The following is a 23,153-nucleotide window of genomic DNA, read 5'->3' as shown; positions in this document are numbered from 1 at the left end:
GCCAGATGCGGCCCGCCTCCACATTTGGTCCGGCCCCCTGAACAATACCAGAGTATTTTCATATATGTGCATTTTTATTTGATAAGTTGGACTTTTGCAATAAAATAAATGTTCCTTAGTAATGAACTTTATTTATTATTAACTACTAGTTAGTAACTATTTTATACATGCATATAATTGACCCTAACCCTTTTTTTTATGTGGAGAACCCAGTGTTATTTGGTTATTTATTTTATAAATAGTGTTATTTCCTGACTTTTGTTCTCTGAAGAATCCAGAAAAGGTTATTTGATTGTGCTTTCTGAAAAACAATACATTTTTATGTTTAGCACTCTTACAATCGTCACACTTTTTCTGTTACAAACTGACCCCGGCCCCCCATCAGAGAAGGGACAAGTTATGTGGCCCTCACAGGAGAAAGTTTGGGGACCCCTGATCTAGAACAACCCTTTCCCAATGTCTTTCTCAGTCTTTACGTCAATGATTCAGCACACTGATGAGATGTGTAGAATGTGTCCCTATTTTCAAAGCCTGTTCCTGAAGTGAGATGTGAAGTTATGGTTCTTCTTTCATCTTCAAGGCATGGTTCGGTATCTGTAATGTAAGGATGTATTATCCTATCAATATCTCACCTTCAGAAATTAACTCTCTTTGTGTTAGCTGTATTAGTGAGGTATTATTATTCAGTGCATTAATAGAATATACATTTTGCACCTTTTAAGTTTTTTTGTTTTTTTTCATCTTCCCTCTGTTAAGGTTAGCTCACAATGTGAAGACCCAAACACATGCTTTTTTCTTACTGGGATTTTTACAGTTCTGTTTAGTATTTTTGTATAATTTCAGTTCTTAAAGTGTTACAAGGAAGCTCCATCCATTTTGCTCAAAAGATGTTATTATTACTCCATCCATTGTCTATTTGTGTATCTCCAATAGTAACTGGGCAAAGGAGGCTTGGAGGGCGGAGGTACACCCTGGATAAGTTGCCAGTCCATCAGGACAAACAGCCATGCAATTCCCAATCATACTGGTGATTCGGAGAGACAAATTAACCTTACATTCATGTTTTTGACTGGGAGGAAGCCAGAGTACCTACAGAAAACCCATGCTTGGAGATGGAGAAAATACAAACTCCATACAGAAAGACCCCAGGCAAGGATTCAAATCAAGGACCTTCTTGCTGCAAGGCAACAGAGCTAACGAACATGCCACTCCACAACCTACGTATTCTGCAATACGTAGGTTTACATTTACTATAAGATACTGGAATCGTCTTATCTTTTTTATCAAGGCTTCAATAATTTGTGTTCCTCAGAATGTGCCCATGTTCACTTCAGGACAGGAAAAGAAAAATTAATTAATCAATGCTGGCATCACTGCCAAGGATTTAGTATGGCTGCCAGACAGCTTGTTTTGTCTCTCTCTCATTGCACGACTTCTTTGCAAAGAAAGTATTTCCCTTCTCTGGTCCAGGGTCAGATTTCTCCCACATCTCCCCCTCATTGCACCAGTAATGGAGCACGTTCTGTGAATCTACTCCACTCTGATCACATCTGCTTTTGCTTTCATTTTTCGGGTATTTGCCTGTGGAACATTCTTTCAAGAAGAATATTAAATAAAGCAGGACTTGATGCTTAAACGCCGACATGCATGTCTCGCTAAACATTTGGGAGTAAATATCAATCCCGATATTTGTCAGGAACCCAATCGTTTGATAAGGTTTGCGGAAAAAGGGAGAAAAAAAGAAGCCCTTGATCCTGAAATCTCAGTTCCAGGTTCAAAGAACGTTTTTGAGCTTTGGTGATATAACATAATCACACAGATATGAAGTGGGATCATAGAGAACTTCTGTGAGACGGGAAGTGAGAGTCCTACACCGTGACTCATTCCGGCCCCTCTTGTCTGCGCTGCGTCCAAGAAAATTATCCGTTGCAAAACATTTTGGATTGAACAAAGCTACACAAATTTGGCAACGTGTTACATAACGGGCAGTAATGAGGGACAGATTTCCTGTTTGGAATGAAAACTGAGTTACTTGATCATGGGGAATATGCTGCTGGCTCAGATTGAACTGCTGTAGCTGCTGGGCTCCTAACGCATCTGAAAGGCCAAACACCTGCTCATTCTGGCAAAACGAGCAGTGTAAGGCGGACAGGGTTTTTGATGATCGACTTCATACAGAATTTTATGGAAAGTCATTAAATCGTTCCACTTCCTTCCCTGTCTAAGAAGAAAAGCAGAAGAAACAAGTGAACTCTCCAAACTGAGTTCTAAGGCTAGCATTTGAACTTGTTTTTGTTTTTTACTTGTGAATAACCGGAGGACCAACTAATTTTGCAAATTCTCTTCTACAAAAACCTCTTAGGAGTTTGTATTGCATTTTGTCATGTTAACAACAAGTCAAAAGTTTGCTTTTTGTATTTTAAAGTCAGACGTGTTCACGTTCCCCTACATTTTATTTTTACATACAGTACACCAATTGGAAAACTTTGTGATCAGCCCCTTTTAGTCTAGTGCATAGTGCAAACAAGTATGCTTGCTAAACTAATATATATATTTATATGTACAGTATATGTGTGTGTTTAAATTAAACATATGACCAGATACATGTTCAACAAGACTTTATTCCAGTTCTAATCCAACACAATTATTAAAACGTCTTCTCTGAAAGCATAAATATCAGCGACACCCAGCAGTCACTGTAATGTCATGCAACTATGCAAAAATCAATAAATAACATGCAGAAATAAAAGTGCATTTTCACAACAAGAGCAAAGAAATTAGTTTGGTTGATATTGAAAGAGACTCATCAGCAAGGGGTGATGCTTGGGTCAGTTAAGAAATATATGTATTATATAGGGGAAAATGCTATGACTACCCAGAGTCTTGACTTCTGTTAACAAGTAATGCATGATCAGACATTAAAACCGGGTTACACTGAAAAGTAAAGAAGCTGAAAAAAACAACAGGCTGTATTTCACATATAATGCACTCCCCTTCGGTGTTTACATGTTTTTAATTTAAATGTTAAGTGCAAAAAGTTTACACCTGAGCATAACTGCTTTTGATTGGGAGATCTGAGTATTTCTGAACTGTGTTTTTAAAATTTGATGCAATTTTAAAGGGCGACTATCAAAACTCTCTTCTTTGCTTGACAATTACCCATATCAGGTAGAAGTGCACACGGTGCACATATGTAGAATAAAATATAGTTTTTGAAATTTTGTAGGCTTATCAACGATAGCGTTGTGATTATGTGTTTAACTCATTCTGTTTTTAATGAAAAGTGCTGAGACTCTCTCAAGATTTCAGAAAAGCACAATCTTCCCAGGATCTTGCTAAAACTCACTGGAGTGGCTACTTTTTCAGTGACTCTAAGCAGGTTTAGATGAGATTTTTGATGAGCAGAAGTTTCTCTCTGTTGGCTCAAGAGGCATCGTGTGTCAGCAGGCGTGGGCCATCTCCATGGAAACGTTATTCGCCATCCTGTTTCTGAGGTGGCTGGCAAAGTCCACCTGCGTCTGCGAGAGCACTTTGTTTATGATTGTCTTTGGGATCCAGCCCTGCAGAGAACAAAGACAAATCTGGGATTAGACAGACTCCCGTGGCTTTTGAACACAGCTTTTAGTTTAGGTTTGTGATTCAAGTATTCTGATGTACCTTTAGATCTAGACTCAGCAGCCAGGTGAACTTAGTCTTACTTGGGTCTTCAGCACAAGGCCTCATCACTATACAGGTAGGCCCATTCTCGGCTCTGCAAGATGTCACAAATTAGACCTGATTTGAACAAATCTGAACGACAATGTTTGAATGCTGTGTCAGTACACCAGGTAGATGATCCACCTCATTCGTTTACCTGATTACACCTTTCTGCTCTGGCATTTTTGGATGCTGAGTGGACATTCCAGCTAGGAAGCAGGTGGAGCCTCGACGTTTGGCACAGCGGACGCTCACAAAGTCCCTGGGTCCCACCACGTTGCCTGGTGTCTCTGCTGACACTTCATGGGTCACCATGGTGTCCTGTCCGATCTTTTGAAGAATCTGGGACATCCCGGTTTAAAGTGTCACCAAACCAACGGAGTTTAAGACCTGTACACTGTTTCTGGAGTCATCCCCAGTAAAAAATTTCCGTCTTACTTTGACTTGTTTGACGTTGGGGTTCCAGTCTCCCATTTGCTCCATTTTTTCCACCAGCTCTTCGTACAGGTTGTCGGGATGTTGCTCCATCACCACTTCCAGTTTGAACACCTTCCCAATGTCTGGCAAGACCTTGCTCAGAACCTTGTCTCCGTTTGCCTGCAGAAATGTTGGAAGAGATCCAGCAGTCATCTCCCTCGCCAAATAAGATGGATTGCTTCTGTCCGAGAGTTGTCTCCATTACACCCAAAGTTAATTCAAACTTCAGTGAAAGCTTGGCTTCTGCATTGTACTCACAGCTACAGTTTCCACCGTCCAGCCGTCCTGTTCGCTGAGGATGCTGATGGCTTTCTGCAGTGCATCCTCTCCTTGCTTCACATAGGACATTTCTTCCTCGTTGTACACTTCCTCCTCCCGAATCCGAGAGCCTTAAGCAGAAAGCATGTGTTAACTCCAACTCCACAGGTCTGGGATGACATGTGTTGTCGCTTTGTAAATTCAGTGCAACAACTAGAAATCTCAGAGACTGTAATGCCCCTAGGTGCTCACCCTGATGTTTTTCACATTCCCAACAATGATCTTGACAATCTAATCATCTACATTTTCAGCAAATACAAGTAAAAGATGCATCAAATATTGCTGTAGGGTCTCGTTAGGGTAACAATTGGGCATTTTCTCCACACATAAATTAAATATGGTTATCTTTATCTAATATCATGGGGGAAATATGTGGGAGAGAAATTAATATAGTGAGAATTTGGACTGAACAACGTAGCTACAACAAAGGGTCCAAAATGTTATACCACATTCCTGACAATATGTATCAATATTCTCTTGTATGGTTATTTAAAACAGGTCTCTCTTGAAAATAACACACCATTTATCACCAAGATTTACCTGGTAAAAAAAGGTAAAATAAAACAGGCAAAAAAACCCCAACGACTCACTGAGGAGAGAGCTTCGTCTGCGGACTTGACTGATCCAGTTGCTGGGGCCTGGACCCGCCAGCCTGTTCAGCTCATGATGGATTGCTGCCAGGGCATTTCTTCTAAGACCTGGAAAGCAGGAGAACATCACATTAACAGGTGAAACTGCGAGAAAAATATAAGAACACACTTGGCTCTGTTCTGCATTCTTTCGTCTGCTTTAGGCTTCATGCAGACCTCAGCTGGAAAAAGTGTGAATTCAAGCAGAAAGTCAAACAGGCGTTAGAGAAGTGGGTCTCAAGGCAGCTGATTGTCAGTCCAGTGGGATTCGTTCACTCACCTGTCATGTTCCTCATGTGCCGATAGGAGATGCCAGCACACAATTTAAAAGTTGCGGGCAGCATTTTGCTTTGTAGGAATTTCTGACACGTTAAATTGAAAAATAAAGTATTAAAAATAACTGGGAACACAAGCAGTTCAGCAAGACGTTAGCCTACGTCCGGGATGTAAAGGTTCAGCCGAGTAGCAGAGACAGCTGCAGAGGCTTTCCGACTTCTATCTGTGGGATGTCTGAGAGCTCTTGTATATATAGGAGCTTCTCCCTGAAGGCCATCTTGCTATCACCAGATAGATAAACAGGAGAACCAACTAACCGATCCAACGGCCGTGTCATCAAGGACGCTCCAACGGACACGACAGGCATTTCTCACAAACTCCGCGTGAGATAACGTCCAGTGCCCGGGTCCACTGATTCATACATAAACAAACATGCCACAGTACAGACGGCCTCCTGTATGGGATGGCACCCAGAGGAGAGAGGTCAGTCGGGCAGACCCTGAATGACTCATCCATCCAGCCTCACGGACCATGAACTCAAGGGCGACAAAGTTTCTCTTAGTTTGGCTCCTTTCTCCCGTAAGAATGATTGATATCTCAGAACGAGACTGGCAAAAATTCAATGTCATAGGAGGAAATGTCACGTCAGCAACTCAAGGATTCTATCTGGCTTCATGGATTCTCTTTTCAAATAGACAAATTCAGTGGACTTTTTTTTTAAGAAACAGAATATTTTCTTATTCCTATAAAAACTTTAATAAACCAAAACCAAGGAAGATTTCATCTTTTATAGCATCACTGTTATCTTACCTTGATAGTTAAAATAAAAATCCAATAAAAAATTGTTTTGAACAAAATAACGTTTGGTTCATTTATTGGTACCCTTGTTGTATAAACTGTGTATAAGTCTCTATTTCCAATAAGACATTTATTATCTTCTCCTAAACGTCTTGGAACATGTTACAGAAAAAGGGATCTTTGACCAGTCCTCTCCTGGACTCTGCTGCTGCTTAGATACATTTCTAAGAGTTTTTAGGAGTACAAACAGTTGTGCTCCTGGTGACTTAGTGAAAACCAAATGTAACCCATTTTCCCCCTCTCACTGAATAAATGTTTTCTTAATTAAAGCTGGATTTTTATTTCTATTTTCAAAGTATGAGCTGATACTCACAGGATGAAAGAAGATTTTAACTTAAAGACCCCATAAATGTTTCATGTAATTGTTTTCTTAACATTAACATTTTGTTTCCTCGTATGCTCTAAACATAGCATCATCAGCCAGATTGCTGTATCTGGAATTTCACCCAAAAGTGTAGTTGATTAGATTCGGTAAGGATAAATTATATAAAGCTGTGTGCGTGTTTTAGGAACCTTGCTTACTCCATCCAATTCAAACACAAGTTATCTAAGGGTAATATTGTCTCAACAGGCTCCTCGTCAAGAAAGCTGTCAGAGGCAACAACTCCGATCAGATCAGAGCTGGAAACCTGTGAAGAGGGAAACCACTTATGGGATCAGAGTCGGAGCAAGCGCAGAGAGAGAGAGAGAAAAAAAGAAGTGTTTAATAACTCCCTGGCAGGAAGAAAATAGAAACTGAAGTCACCTTAAACTGTAACCCCATGTCCTTGTGGTCGGGTTCCCTCCTTCAACATGAGAACAAGCAGGCGTGTGACGGGTGATTCATCACACAGTGGAAAAACTCCCATGTTTCTTGTACTGTGTAGAAACACGGGACAAAGAGAACTAGAAACCGGGTCATAAACCTGATCAAATAAGTTCCTTTTTTATTGGCAAGTACATGATTTTCTTTTAATGAGGTTCCGGTTTACATCACACCGCTTTTGTCTAAAGTTAATCCAAAGTTGTAAGCTAACGATCAAACAGTCTACCCTACAAGAACAAGAAGGTTTTCTTTATGTGCTTTCTGAAGCTTTTAATTTCATCAAAACCGATTTTAAGGTGCTTTACATTATGATTTGCTTTGGACTTTTCTCATTTCGCTTGAATGTGGAGCGTACTGTAAATCAATAAAGGTTTGTCAGGGGGAGGGAAAATCATGACCTAAAATTTCAACTAGTTGTTGACATTTGTTGTCATAAACTTCCACCTCATATTTTGCACAGTAGGTCTTGGAAATGTGGTTTTGAAATTATACCATTCAGCTTAATAGAGAAGCAGGTGAGCCACACGAACACAAAAATTGCATTTTGAGTTTTTAATCCACACTCCTGATCAAAGTGGAAACACAAGGTAATCCAACTGGATAGTAACCACAATGAAAACTTCAAAATCCTAAAAAAAAAGGAAAAAAAAGAAACAGGAACAGGAGACAAAAGAAACAGAGCGAGTGATTTACTAAAAGTGACATATAAACTCAAGCTAGTCATTCATCAGCTGATCAAAAGTTTAAGACAACAGCTAAAAGGAACTGAATGAACTAAAAGGAAAGTATTTAGTTTTTTATTAAGAAATGTGCAGAGTCTGCTGTTTTTTGTCTCTCAAAAAAAAAATCAATTTCTAATAAAGAAGATTGTATTTTTTTAAATATATATTTAAATATTTTTTTTAAAAGATTTTCATATTTTGAAACTGAAGGGATCAAAGGAACAGATACCATCTTCATCCTTTAACACGTATCTTTTAATTCTGGTGTGTGTTTAGTTGGACAGAGTAATGAATGGCCGCCACTTCATCTCCGCTCGTGTGCAAAAGCCATAAAAAAAAGGGGAATTAGGTCGATGTCTTAAAACACTCCGCTGACGTGTGTGAATGTGGCCTCATGGTCACATCCACAGAGCAATCAGGGGAAAGAAAGAGGCAGACCAACAGATGAGTATTCAAACTATAATACAGAGTTTATTAGGACTTGATTGACACAGTGGGTTTGGCTTTCACATGCACTCAGCACTTTGCTGTACATCACATTAAGAAGGAAAATTCCCTCATGGACTCGGCTCCGTCTGCGACTCCTCCTTCCTTTCCCTTCCCTTCCAACAAACTGTGTAAGTCTATGTGTATTTGTGTTTCCCCAGCGAAGCAAACAGAGCATGACAGTCAGATAATAAACAAAGTGCTGATGTCTGTGTGGGCATTGTCTGGAAATCATGCTAACAAGGAGGCACTTCAGTCTGATTCAGATACTTTTTTTTTTTTTTCTTCCCTTTTTCACGTCAAGTAAGCAGAGGAAAAGCAAAAAAATCAGGCTCGTGTGAGATCGGTAAGGACGATTAAAATTACTGCATGGGACAGCTTTCGCCAGCTTAAAACAGGGAAATACGCCACATTCTTAAAAACGAAGCAGAAGAGTCAGTGCTCTCCCTCTTTTTAATTGGCTGTGCTGCTGCGAGAAGGCCACTTCTTTGTGTGGAGATTCTCTGGTGTCTTCCTCTCCTCTTTCTCCTCCTCCTCCTCAGCTCTGATGCCAAGGAGCTGGGCTGATTAAAGAAGATTCAGATAAGGTAAACCTTTCAGGTGGCTCTCGATACCCTGTGTCTTCGGGTTACAGTTGGACACAAAACAAGAGGAAGACCCTTTAGATTCGTGAGGCATTTTTGAAGAGCGCACTGAGGGCTTAGTGTAAATGGACAAAAAGAAAACATATATATATATATATATATATATATATATATATATATATATATATATATATAAATAATCTGTACATGAGACGGCAATGGCTATGCAGCAATATCGTTTACATGGAAAAGGCATAGGGAGAGCGAGAAGAACGCTTTTAAGTCTCGGGTGTAGAAGAAAAACAAGCCGCATGTGACGGTATAAATACAAGGATGTGTCTTAATGATCAAAGGAAAGATATTTTTATTTGGTAACAAAACAGCTTGGTGGTATCTTAAATTGTGCAACTTGTAAGTCATGCTGAGTGCATGTGTTTCTCTCCACTCCATGGGGACAGAGCAGATAACTACCAAAAAAAAAAACGGAAGAAAAAAGAGAGAGATCTGTTTCTTTACAGCTTATTAATTAGTTGTCAAACTCCACATAATGCCAAATATAAAGTGACACTGTAAACCGAGGGAAACGTCCGTGTGTATAAGATGGCGGAGTCGGAGGAATGAAGTATGCAGAATCGAAAAGGGATACAGCTGTCCACACTTACGCTTGTCCATGCAATGAAAACTCAACACGATTCTCACAAGTCTGAGTGTGTTCGTAGTACGGCGCCTCGCAAAACTACTCATTTCTGTCGCGTTTCAATCACAAGCTTTCGTTCGGGATTCTGTGTGACAGGACACAAAACAGCACACGTACTTTAAAAGTGGAAGAAAATTATATATGTTTTTTTTATTTTTATAACTACAAATATGAAAAGTTTGACATGCATTTGTATTGACCGCCCTTTACTCTCATGCCTTGAAATAACTAATAATATAAAAAGACTTAATCTTTTTCTAATTTAATGATAGCTGTTCTGTGAAGCCCTCTGCGGTTTGCTAGAGAACATTGCTAAAAAAACTGCATAACAAAAACCAAAAAGGTCAGAGATTGGGGGCAGATTGTCAAGATATTTAAGCCGTTTTGAGTTCTCAAACAACGTAAACTTGCAGAAAAATGTTCCACCCATCAACTTGTTATTCTAGACTTGCGCCGCTCAAAGTGGCAGCATGCTGGAGTAGCAGCGCCGAGTTCACATCCACAACAACTATGAAGATAACTGGATGGTTTGTGTTGCGACAACATTTAATTTCCCTTTGGGATAAATAACATATTTTTGAGTAGAACTGAATTTGAGTTGAATGAAAAGTGGAAAGGGTGAGGCACAGCTGCAAGATTAAGAAGACAAGGCCTTCTACATACACCGAGAGGTTGAGAACACGAAGGAGGCAAGAGGAGGCCGCAAAAATGACCTGAGAAGAGGTTTGTCTTCCAGCGGAACCAGGACCCTGAACAGAACCAGAGCTACAGTGGAATGTCCAAGATAAAGTCTGAATCCAGTTGAGAGTCTTCAGATATCTGAATAGGTTCAAGGTATTTCGCAAAGTAGAATTGGCAAAAATACGTGACAGAGCCATAAGAGGCGTACACCAAATGAAGCAAAAGGAGTTGAATAGAGTATTTACTGGAGGAATTAATGCGAATGCATGCCACAATTTCTAGATTTTTTGTTTAAATAAAGTTTAAAACAACATACCGTGGGCTACATTGTGTCAGTCAATCATAAACTCCCAAAGAAACCCATTGAAGCTCGTGGTTGTAATTAACAATGACGTATTCAGGAGGTATGGATAGTTCTGGAAGGCGCTGTACTGTATGCGCGCGTGTGCGTGGGTGTGTGTGTGCTTGAAGCTGTATGATATGTCTGCAGGCTCATATTTAAAGAAAAGTCTATAAATGGGATCACACATTCTGATCCTCCTGTAGTTCTACACAACAGCTAAAAACCTTCAAAAAACCAACAATTCAACATAACAACAGTATCACAAAACTAGAACTGCAATCTTTGGCCTGAGTGTACGCGAAGGCAATGTACATTGTGTGTTTGAGGTTGCTGAGGTGGTGTGTTCTGAATGTTTAGGAGTCATCTGAGGTCTGGAAGGTGAAGAACGGAGAAAGAATAAGTTAAGAGTTGTGCAGATGTTGACATGTCAGGGGGAAGCAAAGAGATGAGAGATATTGGTACAAGATACAGGCCAGAAAGTACAAGACTGAAATGAAAGCAAAAAAAAGACCCTTTTTTTTCTTTGAAAAACAAAATTCATTCACCCTTACCCCTGCCCACCCCCACCCAACCTTTATTCCCTGTGGTGGTCTTTATTATACAGTGAATACCCTGATTATCAGTTTGTTTTTTTAATCCTTTTTCTGGTTCAAGAACAACAACAGTGGCTCTGTTCTACAGTCCAACAATCCTGAGGGAAAGTAAGGTTTGTCTGAATATTTCCAAACATCTCCACAACATCAAATGTCCTACTACTAATGCCCAGGATCTCAGGGCCCGGTCAATCCTCCACCCTATTCCCTCCCCTCCGTTCCCTACCCACGGGCTGACCATTTAGGCTTTTAAACAGGCTGTCTCCAGCTGCTGCTCAGGCCTTTGAGCTGCGGACCAATCAGCTCCTTCCCTTCTTGAGAGTACGTTTGTGGGTTAAGTAGGTCCCACACTGTCAGCTGTGCCACTAGGGGGCAGAGTTTGACATAGAGTCCACAGAATTTACACTGGAAGACTGCACACGGCTGTTGGAGATGGGCACATCTGGGTGCTGTGGCGAAGTAAGGAGAGAGATGGGTTAGTTTGAACGAGCCCGTCTGGATCCTCCGCCGTATGTGCGCTCACATCCGCTTACATGCCTCCTGAAGATCCTGTCCAGCAGGCTACGTCTGGGTGGCTCCGGTGGCTGATTCCAGTCCAGATCTGGAGGTCTCGTCCCTTGAGGCCCAAACACGTTCAGATCTCTGAAACACTCCGTTTCTATCATCTAAAGGAGGAAGCAGAGGAAACGAAAACACGAGGAATGTTAAGCATTTGCTGATTTGAAAGCGAACGGAGCATTTAGGGATGCCTGGCTCACCTCATTCTGCCATGGGATGGGAACACAGCCCGTAGCAAATTTGGAGTAGAAGTCGTTGTCGGTTTGGTCCAAATTTACTCCCTTGACAGTGGAGAACTGCTCTATGTCCAAAACATCCTTACAGTACACGGCGCGAGGCTGGGAGAGGGGAATGACCAGGGGGAGAAAGACGGGGTCGAGAGGAAAATTAGCAGACAAGTTCATCCGAACAGAACATTTATCACTGATATATCTGAGCACACCATAACAACCAAGCACTCACATCAGGCACGAAGGGAGGATCTACAATTCCAGCCTCCATCCTCTTGAAGTTGATGTTTTTGAAGAACGAGTGGGCCTTGACGCCCGCTGCTCCATCCGCGTTACACCCAAGCCTCTGCTTGGGGTCTTTGGTGAGCAGCTGGCCAGGCAGAAGCACAGAGATGAGTCATTCAGGATATTTATCATTTATTTATCTCTCTGCCTCTACACACAGCGTCTCATCCAGCCTCACCATTCTGCAGATCGCCTTCGCGTCCTCTGTAAACTTGTCATTGTACTCCTCTTCTTCCTCCTGCACCCTTCTCTCCACTTCTTCCCGCTTCACTCGCTCTTTCCGGGCACGAAAGGGCGATCTTCCCGCGGTCATCTCGTAAACGAGGCAGCCCAGTCCCCACCAGTCGGGGCTCATGGCATATTTTTCATTGTTGATCACCTCTGGAGCTGTAAAGAGGAGGTAAAAAAAAAAAAAGCAGTAAGAAGAGCTTGTTAATATGCACAATGACAACAATATCCCAGGTTTTACACTGGGTGTCAGATGTTAGCTTATCTCATTTGTCTGTTCTGGTGTCCAGCAGCAAGGCTAATTTGTTTATGTGGGTTGTATTGTGACTGAATTCATAAATTGAGAAAAAGTTAAGAATTGTTTCTGTGGTTGAGAAATTTCTATGCTAGAGCGAGAATTTCAGATGTTTAAAAGTAGTTTAGCAACTTGCTTGCATGTCGATGGCCAAACTTGTTAACGTGTTGAGGTTAAAGTTTGAAAGCACGCCAAGGAAGTTTTCGGCAGTAAACAGCACCCCCTAGCTGTGGTTGTCAAGAAAAAAATGCTACAACTATCAAAGTAATATTTTAGGTCAAATCACAAACCAATTTTATTTTTTAATAACATGAAAAGACGGGCCAAATTAACCAAGTGATCTTAATAATAAATTTGATCTTAGCTAGTTTAGTTGAGTAAATTCCAGCAATGCATAAAAAATACCTGGAATGTAACTTTTTTAGTTGGTAAACTTCCATGGTTTCTTCTCAGAAACAAAATGTAATCAAATTGTTGCACATATATTTATTGGTTATTGTAACAGTTTGTTTTGCCAGTGTGTCTTTAGCGAGTTATTTCTTACCCATGTAGCCTACTGTCCCCACCCTGCCTCTGATGAGTTCTCCTTCAGGCACTTTGATGGCCAGCCCCAGGTCAGAGATCCGAATGTGTCCTGCAACAAAGCAACAGGCACATGATCAAATTATGTGGACGAAGAGCCCGTAAAATTAATTAGCTTTTAAAACCATTCAATGTAACGTAATTCTACATTTTACTACAATTCATTACAAGGCATTAGTTAAATAAACAAAATAATGTCATGACAGTCTTATGCACAACCCGTCAAATAAAGTGTTACCAAACATTTTCTCCAATTTACACAAGTTATACATAATAGGTGAGATATGCATAGCCAGGGATCACCGTGGCTGAGATTACACAGTTTTACATCAGCAAATACTGAGAGAATGAGAGCTTGCCATTTTAGTCATGCTTTCAAACTAAATCTCTACTGGAGTAACATTTCAAAGGTCAGACGGGACAAAGACTTTGCTTTTTAGCCACAATGACAACAAGCTTATTAACAATCACGTACACTTTTAGACATAACACTAAAAGCTGTCAGGCAGTTTTTAGTGTTCCCCCTCAGCTTCATTCTGAGGGGCTGTTTCAGTGCCAGTGGTAGTGGTGTATCGCACAAAGTTGACAGATAATAAAGCAAAGAACTAGCTCAGGATTCTTTAACTTAAATATAAACCAGCTGGACGAATCTGGGACACAACTGGGTTTTCCTACAGCAAACCAAACACGCTTTAAAACCGGTTTTCCAATGGAGTTAAACAGGACAACATTAAGCTTCCTGATCTCAACCTTATTTAAAATGGTGGGAATGATGTGTAAAAGTCTGGTCTGTTTTAGGAAAGCAACTAGTTTAAATAAACTAGCCATGTTCTGCCAGGAACAGGTCAAATATACATTCAGAATTAAGCCAGAAGCTTTCTGGCGGCTAAATTATGTGCGTGGTTTGTCTGCCACTTACTAAGCGACAATTCACCAAACATTAGTGGGGCTGTGTGTGTATATTTTCATCTGTATATATAATTCGGAACTACTGTACTGTATGTAGGTCAGAGGAAACCCACAGTAAATGCAAACTTGAGCATCCAGTTCTTGTTTTTGAAAATAGCTTCGTTCGTGGCCATGATTAGTATGAATGCAAACGTTGTAAAAATGGCATTATTTGTTATAACTTGAAATCTGATTAGAAAACTTACCATTATCATCTAATAAGATGTTTTCTGGCTTCAAATCCCTAAAAGTAGCAAAGAATCACCAGTCATCAATCTTCCACATACAGAGTGGAAGAATAGCATTGTCAGATTCATGTACATATTCGTCTGAGACTGCTACCTGTAGACAATAGATTCCCTGTGCAAATGCTCGAGTCCGCAGCAGATCTGAGCAGCATAAAACTGGACCCTGTCTTTGTCGAAGCCCGGCGTGCCCATGTTGTAGATGTGAAACTTCAGGTCGCCGCCGTTCATGATAGTCAGCACCAGACACAGTGCGTCTTTGGTCTCGTACGCGTACGCCAGGCTCACCTGAGGAAAGACAGAGACGTGCAACGTGCTGCGGGAAAACTGTGCTCTAACACACACAAGGATGAAATCCCACAGCTGCATGTTCAAGCGAATGACTTTTACTCACAACAAACCGACTGTTGACTTTCTCCAAAATCTGCTTCTCGTTCAGAGCCATGGACTCTCCTTTTCTCTTCTTGATCCTCTTCTTCTCCAGTTTCTTGCAGGCATACATCTTTCCTGTTGCTCTGACCTGGCATGCGCACACCTGCGGAGGACGGCAAGAATATTATCCAGTGTGTTACAGGAAATGTCCCAATATTTTAGATGTAGCGCCCAGCCGCTTCTCTTACCTCCCCAAATCCGCCCTTCCCCAGCACCCGGTACTGTCTGAATGTGTCTTTAGTGATTGGTTGCCTGACGGAACACAGATACAACAGGATCCATTAATAGATGGTTATGTGGTATCGATCAAGTCAGAGATATTATCTGCGGAGCTCAACGCCATGCTGACTCCGTTTCCTGTACAGAGGGTGGGGCTTCTTGGGCGCAATTTCACTGTCCAGACAGATACAATCAATGCTGCCCTGAAAGCCGGCTGCCTACTTTAAATGACCTCAATATGCGTTTTGCATAGAATATTTTCAAAGCAGGAGTGTAGATCCTGTCCTGAAATGAATGCAAATAGTAACCAAAACCGATTTATTATCTGACATATTTAGGATGGCTGTTCCATTTAGAGAATGTTTGTAAAGATTTATGCTGCCACATAAAGTCTTGGCAGAGACAGAGACGGAAACGTTGACTGGAATCATCCGGGATATACATTTCGGTTCCAAATCAACGTTAATTAAACACCTTTAAAAGAAACCACTCACTTTGTTTTTTCTTGCGAATCTGAAGTAACCTTGCTAACAAAAACAGGAATGATATGGATCAACCACAGATTTTTAATCTTTCTTTCTGTAATAATGCACATCCAGCCCTTACTACTTAGTTTTTCTTCTGTGATATAATTTAAAAGATTCCTTTACAAATATGCAGCACCTTCAAATTACTGGCTGCTCAGATGCATGAAAGCTTTAAAGACATCCAACTTTTACTGCATTAGCATAATCTCACACTGAAACATTTAGACATCTTAAACATTTAATTTCTGCATACTGACGCAGTAGAGGAAAAATGATAGTACCAAGCATGGTGGAGGATTTGTGATCCTGTGGGCTCCTTTCTCTTTCAAAATGCCAGACAGTATTATTAGAGTTCAGAAATATGATTTTAACAAAGTCATATGTGCAACAAGTACCGATACCTCTGATGGCGATACTTTATATGACTTCCAGTAGGTTAAGGTTGCCAGATTTTTATTTGAAATATCAATGATGTCACACTGCAACAAAATTCTCAGACTGAAGGACAGAATTCAACAAATCTGATTTACACAGTATAAGTTTTGGCATTTCCTATCATACTTCTAATCCTAAAGATAGCAAATATTTTGCAAAATTGCAATCCATAGATAAAAAATCACTTAAAGTAAATAATGCAACAGTTTTACAACTTACTTTCTATCTTAAAGCATCAACATATGCAACAATAAAATCTCAGTTATTAACAATTCACCTCACCTAAAGCGATTTAGTTAATAAATCTTCTGTTGCAAAACATTCTAGCTGGTTTGCTGCATGACTTTTAAGACGAACGTTGATTTTATTTCATTTTATCTAGCCGTTTAGTTTGTTTTCCAGAAGGCGTAGAAACAAAACTCAACAAACCTCTCTAGCATCTTCCACTGAAGAAAGCGGTCAAAGTACATGCTGTTCTGATAGTCTGAATATGGAGCTCCACTCAGGTACTCATGGACCGCCCTGGCACAAAAAGAAAAGCACAGTCAAACCTCTCCGATCATATGACATAGCCTAAATTTTTACATCTGTCAAAATTGAAAAATGAGTGAGCGAGAGAGAGCAGTTAAAAATCTGGTGACGTGACAAACAGGTGAGAGTGAGTAAATGGCGTCTCACTTGCGGCAGTCGCTGAAGATCTCCTTACAAGGACTGAGCTCGAGGTTCTCTCTGCATTGCTCTGCAAAATCCTCGGCTATGTCTACCCGCTGAGGTGACTGCATCAACACATGTAAACACACCCCGTCACAAATATACACAGACACACACAAATCCATCACCTCCTGATGTAGGCAACACTTCAAGATAAGGAGAAACGTAGAATGACCTGCAGTCGTGTGTATTTGGTTTAATTTCTGACAGATTTAACGAGTGCGTTCATTTTTAAAACTTTACATTATTTCTGTGTCATTTTTGCCTCTGATTCTTTTTTTTCCTCCCCTCATGACAACCATGCCAACCTCTGTCGAAGGCAATATGTTTCTCTCTTGCAGTAAAGTGTTAACCTCAAAGGGCTGAGAGGTATGAAAGTACGCGATAGGGAAACTTACTTGTTTTGAAAGGAAGGTCTTGATGATTTGCTCTCCCCTGCTTTTTCTTTTCTTGTCAGGTGTAACCTCATAGTCTTCCTAAAAACACACACACACATATATGCAAAACAGCAGTGTTAGCAATATCATGTTCATGACTTGTACTGCACTTTCTTATCAAAATTATTCATGTGCTGGCATTTACTGTGAGTTCACACTTCGCATAGCATGAATATAACAGGTAGAACCATGACCAGACCTGTTAATGACTTACATGTTTACCAGAAAGTAATAAACAACACATCTGTTGAGTTCCTGAAGAACTCTCATAGAAAGAGGCCTGTTGCACAGTGTCACGGAAACATAAAAAAAAGAAACAAAGTCGTTTTAGATTAGTGTAAAGAGTTTGCCTAGAAGCATTTTAGACACGATCACTGGCATATTAATTTTTTTCTTTTAATAACTTACCTGCACAGATCTGTTTTTAAGGTTGAAGTGATGATATATTATATTATTTCAAAGCATTTAAAAACAAAAAGAAAAATACGTTTAATTTTATTGTTAATCTTTCCTAATGCTCATACTCAAAATTAGACATACACTCCCAACTAACATTTGGTGTAAACATCCTGAAGAAACATGCAGACAAGGTCCTGGCAAAGTTTTCTTCTGATATTTAACAACTCTTATTATGCAAAATGGCAGAAACACATTGAAATTGGCTGGTTTCCTGGGAAAAGATTGTGCTTTTAATCATCCTCCACATATTTACATAAAGACGTTTTGGGTTCAACATCCTGTTGGAACCTCCAGTTTTTGTCCAAGACTTTAGAAACTTAAATGTGAAGAATTTGGAGGTAGTCCTGCTATTTTACTTTCAATCAACTTTGTGGGACTCAGTACATATTTCAGTAGTATTAGCAGCAAAACAAACCCTCAGCCTTATGCTGCCACTACCATGCTTAGAAGTCCTTCAAACTTTCTTTGTCCCCGAGACTAAATAACTCACTTAGTCTTCTAATTGCCTCACTATGAAGCTCTCTAGATTGGCATTAAAACTGACTGATGTGGACATCTGTACATTTCAGTCAGGCTTCAGTGTATGTAATTTGAATAAGGGGCTTTTTCTCTTGGGTTTGTAGTCCATATCAGACAAAATGGTTTGAATGAACTCTAAACCTTCTAGCATCATCAGGAGTGGTCAGATATTCAGCCAGAATTTAGCAAAACAATTGTTAATGATTGCAAAAAGCATGTGATGCAATTTGTTAATATAACCAACCTGCACTGTTATATTTGGGCCTATAAGTGTCATTTTTATAATGAACGAACAAGAAAGAAAATCCTCCATGATTTCAAACGTGCATTCAATTCTTTATTTTAAAAATCATCAAACTTGTTTCTCATATGAATCAAATACTCTTTAAAAACCATCAGGTCAAATGGATAATTAAAATCCCTTATGCTTCATTTGTTCTCATGATTATAAATTAATTATGTGGCTATTTGGAAGTTGTGTGTTTGAGGTTATCACATGCTAAACGAGCACTATGCCAGACATTGCTTCCAACTAGAAAATTGGGATGTATAATATGAACCCAAAACGTAAATCAAATCCCCGTAACGTTTAAACAGTCTTTATTGACAGTAATTGTATGAATATGAAAGCAGGAAAGAGGTTGTTTCTTGGCTTCAGCTTTCAGGCCAGACTCTGCAATAGAGACCGGATGGTGAGTGACTGGCATTCAGCAAGGATGTTCAAACAGGAAGTAGTTGTTTATCTGGCAGAAGTGGTTTCCCAGGCTTTCTTCAGAGAATCGGACCTTGATTGTCTGGAATACCTCAAGCTTTGACGGTGTGAGACAGGAAAAGGTCAGTTTATCGGGATTGTTCCACCCGCAGGACAGAGCAGAGACGTCTATGCACTGAAAATCAAAAAGGGATGAAGCTGTGGAGAACACAAAGTCCAGCTTTCCCCGCGGGAAAGTGAATAATCACTGTAACCTTTAATTCAGTGGTTGAGTAAATGGTCCAGGTTGGCAACAGAAAGGGGCGAAGAGTTAGGGCAAATCCAAAATCTGTGAGGCTGTGATAGACATCCAGCAACGTGAAGCAGAAAAGCACTCAAAGCAGTCAGAAAGCAGGCAAAGGCGACAGTCAGAAGAGAAGAAACAGGCCAGATACACTATCAGGATATCAGCCACGACCCCTTACAGCCTGAGTCAAGGGTTGATGACAGACAACGTTGCAATGACTGAATGCAGAGCTGGAGTTTATATAGGTAGCAGCACAGGTGAGAACAATGAGCTAATTAGAATCAAGATATACTTTAGGTAATCATGAATCACGGCAGGAAGCTCAGAGAAAAACGTGTCCTTGTAGAGTAGCTGTGTCTACGTGAATGGATGAAATGGACTCGATAGTGTGAAAGTGCTTAGTTGGACTAATTAGCAAAAAGATAAAAACCAGATGCTCAAGTCTAATTAGTGAAGTTACTCAAGTCAAATAAAAAGCTAACTTTTCACTTTCATAAATTTGATTTTTAATACATACTTTAGTGGATCTAAGGTTCCTGCACAGTTCGGAAAAGTCTGAAATTTTCTTTTCCAAGTATCCATAAGTATGGGAAAAAATAAACAAGACATTAGGTTCATCTCCTAAGTTTCACATGTTTCATATGAAAAGCCTGTTAATTGTAGAAAAATCTGTCATAAATTCATTGTGAACATTTGTATTTCATATTTTAAAGTCACACTAAATGTCTGAGAAGCACTGAAATTTGAGTGTGGAAAAGTGTGAAGTTTGTCCATCAAAAGTACAGAAGAATCCTGGATGAAGCAAATGCTGTTTGTCTGTGAAAAAGACCTCTGACTCTTCACCAGTATGTCTCACAGTCTCAATCACATAAACATACGCTGCTCCTCTGCTCTTTTCACTGAGAAAAACAGGCAATTGTCCGCTGGACGCACTGGACATTTCGCAAAGGCAGCAACACGAAAGCGCTCTGATGCGTTTCCCAGCCAGCGCGTTTAACGTCTGCGGAGGGACAGGGGACGCAACATGGCGTCCGTGATGCAAACTGGCCTGGTCTTTCTACTCGCTGGGCTTTTTCCAGCATGGGTCCGCGTTGCCTGGCAATCCCGCAGTAAACACGGTGGGATTCCTTGAGGTCCTGGAGTGTCACAGTGTGTCACACCAGCGTCACCAGATTTCCACTACAAAACGCACACACACACACTCACACACACCCGCCATACACACAAGAGCCAAGAGCTCAATTGAAAAACCACAAAGCAAGTGACGAGAAAAAACTGTAACAAATATGTGTTGTACACAAAGAAACAGAGGCAAATAATAGTGATTGTTAACAGACGTTTCACTGATGTTACACACACATTAATCTGACAAACACACAAACAGGCACTTGAACCAAGAGTGAAATAGCGGTCTGACTCCCACCCTTTGCTGGTGGGGGGTCAGCCAAAGGGGAAAGGAGACGCCCCCTTGGCTTTTTGGAACCAGCGGGGTTTCAACACACACACACACGCCCACCCATGCACACACACACACTCTCTTGTGATGCAGGATGGTTCTCTGGAAGCCCCCAGAGTACATTCGCTAAGCACTAAAAAAAAAAAAAAAAATCACATTCAGGCTTTCTCCTCCTCATTTTCCTATCCCGCTAATTGCCCACTTGTTTATAAAATTTTCTGAATAGAAAATTCAGACTAGATTGACTAGATTGCATAACATGCCGCGCAGCGGTGTTATTTAATCACTCGATGCACATGGATCTGCTTGGCTGTAACCGCACTCAGACCCGGCTTATTGAGTGCCACAAATAATGCCCGATGAGCGCAGCGTCAGAGTTTGTCACATGGACCGAGTGCAGAATTAGCCTCGGTTTGTGTTTGGGATGAGTGCGTGTGAGTGGTTTCCCTCTTGCGGAGGAGGTCGCTTTTTGGAGTAGGTGGTTGCAAGAAGGCAGAGCAGGGGACGGGAAAAGGGTGTTCTGGGATCGGGAAACAATGCTGTCCTTTCTGTCCTGTCACATGTCCCACAAAGATATTCTGGGTGTTGATAGATAAAGACTTAAATGTGTCATGTGGGAGGTATTTAGTCTAGACAAGGAGTGAGAAATGGGAGTGTGGGGAGGTAAACAACCAGGAGATCTGCCTGTTTGAGTAGTCAAAGCTCTATTGAACTGCAAAGCAAACAGAATAGTTCACTGAAATAGTTGGTCTGTTGACTGACATGTAGACTCTGTTTTTTTCTTCCACTCAGATAACATTTGTCTTCTGCTGTCCTTTGCAGAGATGGTCACAAGCAGTTTAAAGGGGAAGTGTTATGTACATTCCACACACAGTTATAGTAAAATCAACTATCTATGTTGCCTTCGGTTGCTGTATATGTCAAACATGACTTAAAGGAAATTTGAGATCGTTGGATCCTCTGTCTCTTTAAGAAGATCCGGCTCTTTCTGACAATTAGTTGTGAATGGCAAATATTCGAAACTAACTCCTTCTCGAAGACAAATAGGTCCAATTCAGATCTGATTAATATCAGTCCAGTTCATTTTCAAATTCCTACCTAAGCAACTCTAATTCTATCTTGTTCTAATATAATACTGTTACATATAACAATTTTAGCACCAATATTTCACTCCAGACTTACAACACATTTCACCCACTCTTGTAAACACTCTCTCCCAATCCGCCATTCGAGAGGAAATTCCTAGTGTGGCTCCATACTGGTATCTACTGCATTAATTCTTGTAATGTTCTGTTTGTCTTTGCGCTGCTACTTGATTTAACTTTCCACTGAAGGATTTCTTTTTCATTACATGGATTCTGTGCTAGCCTGAGCTACATTCAGTGGGCTTTAATGTCTGGCGAACCTGATATGACGAATAACCATGCCAACGGGAAAGTTGTTTACAAGCAGAAGCAGCTGACTGAACTTTCCAAAGTTCAACAAACGTTCAAAATAGGACTGCCAGATCCCCAACGGGTTGAGGAGGAAACAACGTGGTGGCGACGAAGCTGCAGAAGAGGGAGTGTGGTGGAGGAAGTTTAGATAATTTCTTTAAGTCATTGCTATGTGAAACATGAGATCCCTGGTACACAAAAACAGACTAAGAACAAAAACGCTGAAGAGTACATAATGGCATTAAAGGTCTCGGCATACCAATCTGTGTCTGCATGTGCAGAAATGCAGCGTTGTCTGCAGGAAAATATTTCAGACTCCATCAGGTTTCAGACTGCATGGCAGACTTCAGACAGTGGAAGAAACATTGCAGCTCCACAGGAGCTTTCTTCAGCTCTTTTACTGCTAGGACGTATAAAACAGAGAGCTCCTTCCTGCAACAACAGCCCGACATAATATCCCCCTGTAATCATTAATCGTTGGGGGTGTAACCAGAAACGTCTGTCTCGCAAAGCACTATTCAGCCGCTGTTTTAGCCTCGGATATTATTGGAATTCCCAGATACAAGGGCAAATGCTTTGAGCTTTACCCCCTATGTCTTTGTGGCTCTTATTTTGTAGTAAGAAAGGAAGTCATTCTTGAGTTGTTTTTGTCATTTTAGTTTTAATTTTTTCATTCATTTGATATAACTGCTTTATTTTAATTGAACCTCCTTTTAGAAAACTCTTGACTGTCTTGTCTACACTGGGCTCGCAAAATTAAGTTTGTGCCACAATCCCAGCCTGGCGTTGTCAAACAGGATGTGCACGCTGATCAGTCCAGACTTGACCCTGATGTGAAAGTCCTGTGGCCTTGCACCTTCCTTGACCTTCACTAGGACACTTGGGAGGACCTTCTGTCCTGAATCTGTCGCAGCTCAGATTTAAAGAACTATACAATCAAAAATTGACCCACCACTGTCACAATAAGTTAATAATTTCAATGACAACT

General features: G+C 40.6%; 2 protein-coding genes across 3 annotated transcripts in view; both read right to left on the bottom strand.

The window, feature by feature from the left end:
• Positions 1-3,189: 3,189 nt before the first annotated feature.
• On the bottom strand, positions 3,190-5,885 carry star (steroidogenic acute regulatory protein). The gene is made up of 7 exons (XM_028034487.1): positions 5,401-5,885; positions 5,082-5,189; positions 4,432-4,562; positions 4,135-4,293; positions 3,854-4,038; positions 3,658-3,751; positions 3,190-3,560 (listed from the first exon to the last, which is right to left on the bottom strand). The coding sequence occupies exons 1-7, from the start codon at positions 5,462-5,464 to the stop codon at positions 3,441-3,443; spliced, it is 861 nt and encodes a 286-aa protein (XP_027890288.1). The 5' UTR covers positions 5,465-5,885; the 3' UTR covers positions 3,190-3,440.
• Positions 5,886-9,191: 3,306 nt separating this feature from the next.
• Positions 9,192-23,153, bottom strand: part of grk5l (G protein-coupled receptor kinase 5 like) — a 37,673-nt gene continuing 23,711 nt past the window's right edge. The window contains exons 4-16 of one of the 2 annotated variants that reach the window (XM_028034485.1): positions 17,259-17,336; positions 16,828-16,925; positions 16,579-16,671; positions 15,157-15,220; positions 14,931-15,071; positions 14,634-14,824; positions 14,498-14,535; positions 13,306-13,395; positions 12,417-12,625; positions 12,186-12,323; positions 11,924-12,061; positions 11,703-11,830; positions 9,192-11,614 (exon numbers count right to left, since the gene is read on the bottom strand). In XM_028034485.1, the coding sequence (XP_027890286.1) occupies positions 11,566-11,614; positions 11,703-11,830; positions 11,924-12,061; positions 12,186-12,323; positions 12,417-12,625; positions 13,306-13,395; positions 14,498-14,535; positions 14,634-14,824; positions 14,931-15,071; positions 15,157-15,220; positions 16,579-16,671; positions 16,828-16,925; positions 17,259-17,336 (1,455 nt within the window). In that variant the 3' untranslated portion in view covers positions 9,192-11,565. Of the gene's footprint in view, positions 11,615-11,698; positions 11,831-11,923; positions 12,062-12,185; positions 12,324-12,416; positions 12,626-13,305; positions 13,396-14,497; positions 14,536-14,633; positions 14,825-14,930; positions 15,072-15,156; positions 15,221-16,578; positions 16,672-16,827; positions 16,926-17,258; positions 17,337-23,153 lie in introns of both variants that reach the window. The other variant, XM_028034483.1, reaches the window with a different exon arrangement.

This window comes from Xiphophorus couchianus, chromosome 12, assembly GCF_001444195.1.
Source record: "Xiphophorus couchianus chromosome 12, X_couchianus-1.0, whole genome shotgun sequence".
Taxonomy (NCBI): Eukaryota; Metazoa; Chordata; class Actinopteri; order Cyprinodontiformes; family Poeciliidae; genus Xiphophorus; species Xiphophorus couchianus.
The sequence above is the reverse complement of the archived record's forward strand: the minus strand, read 5'-3'. Positions and strand labels throughout refer to the sequence as shown.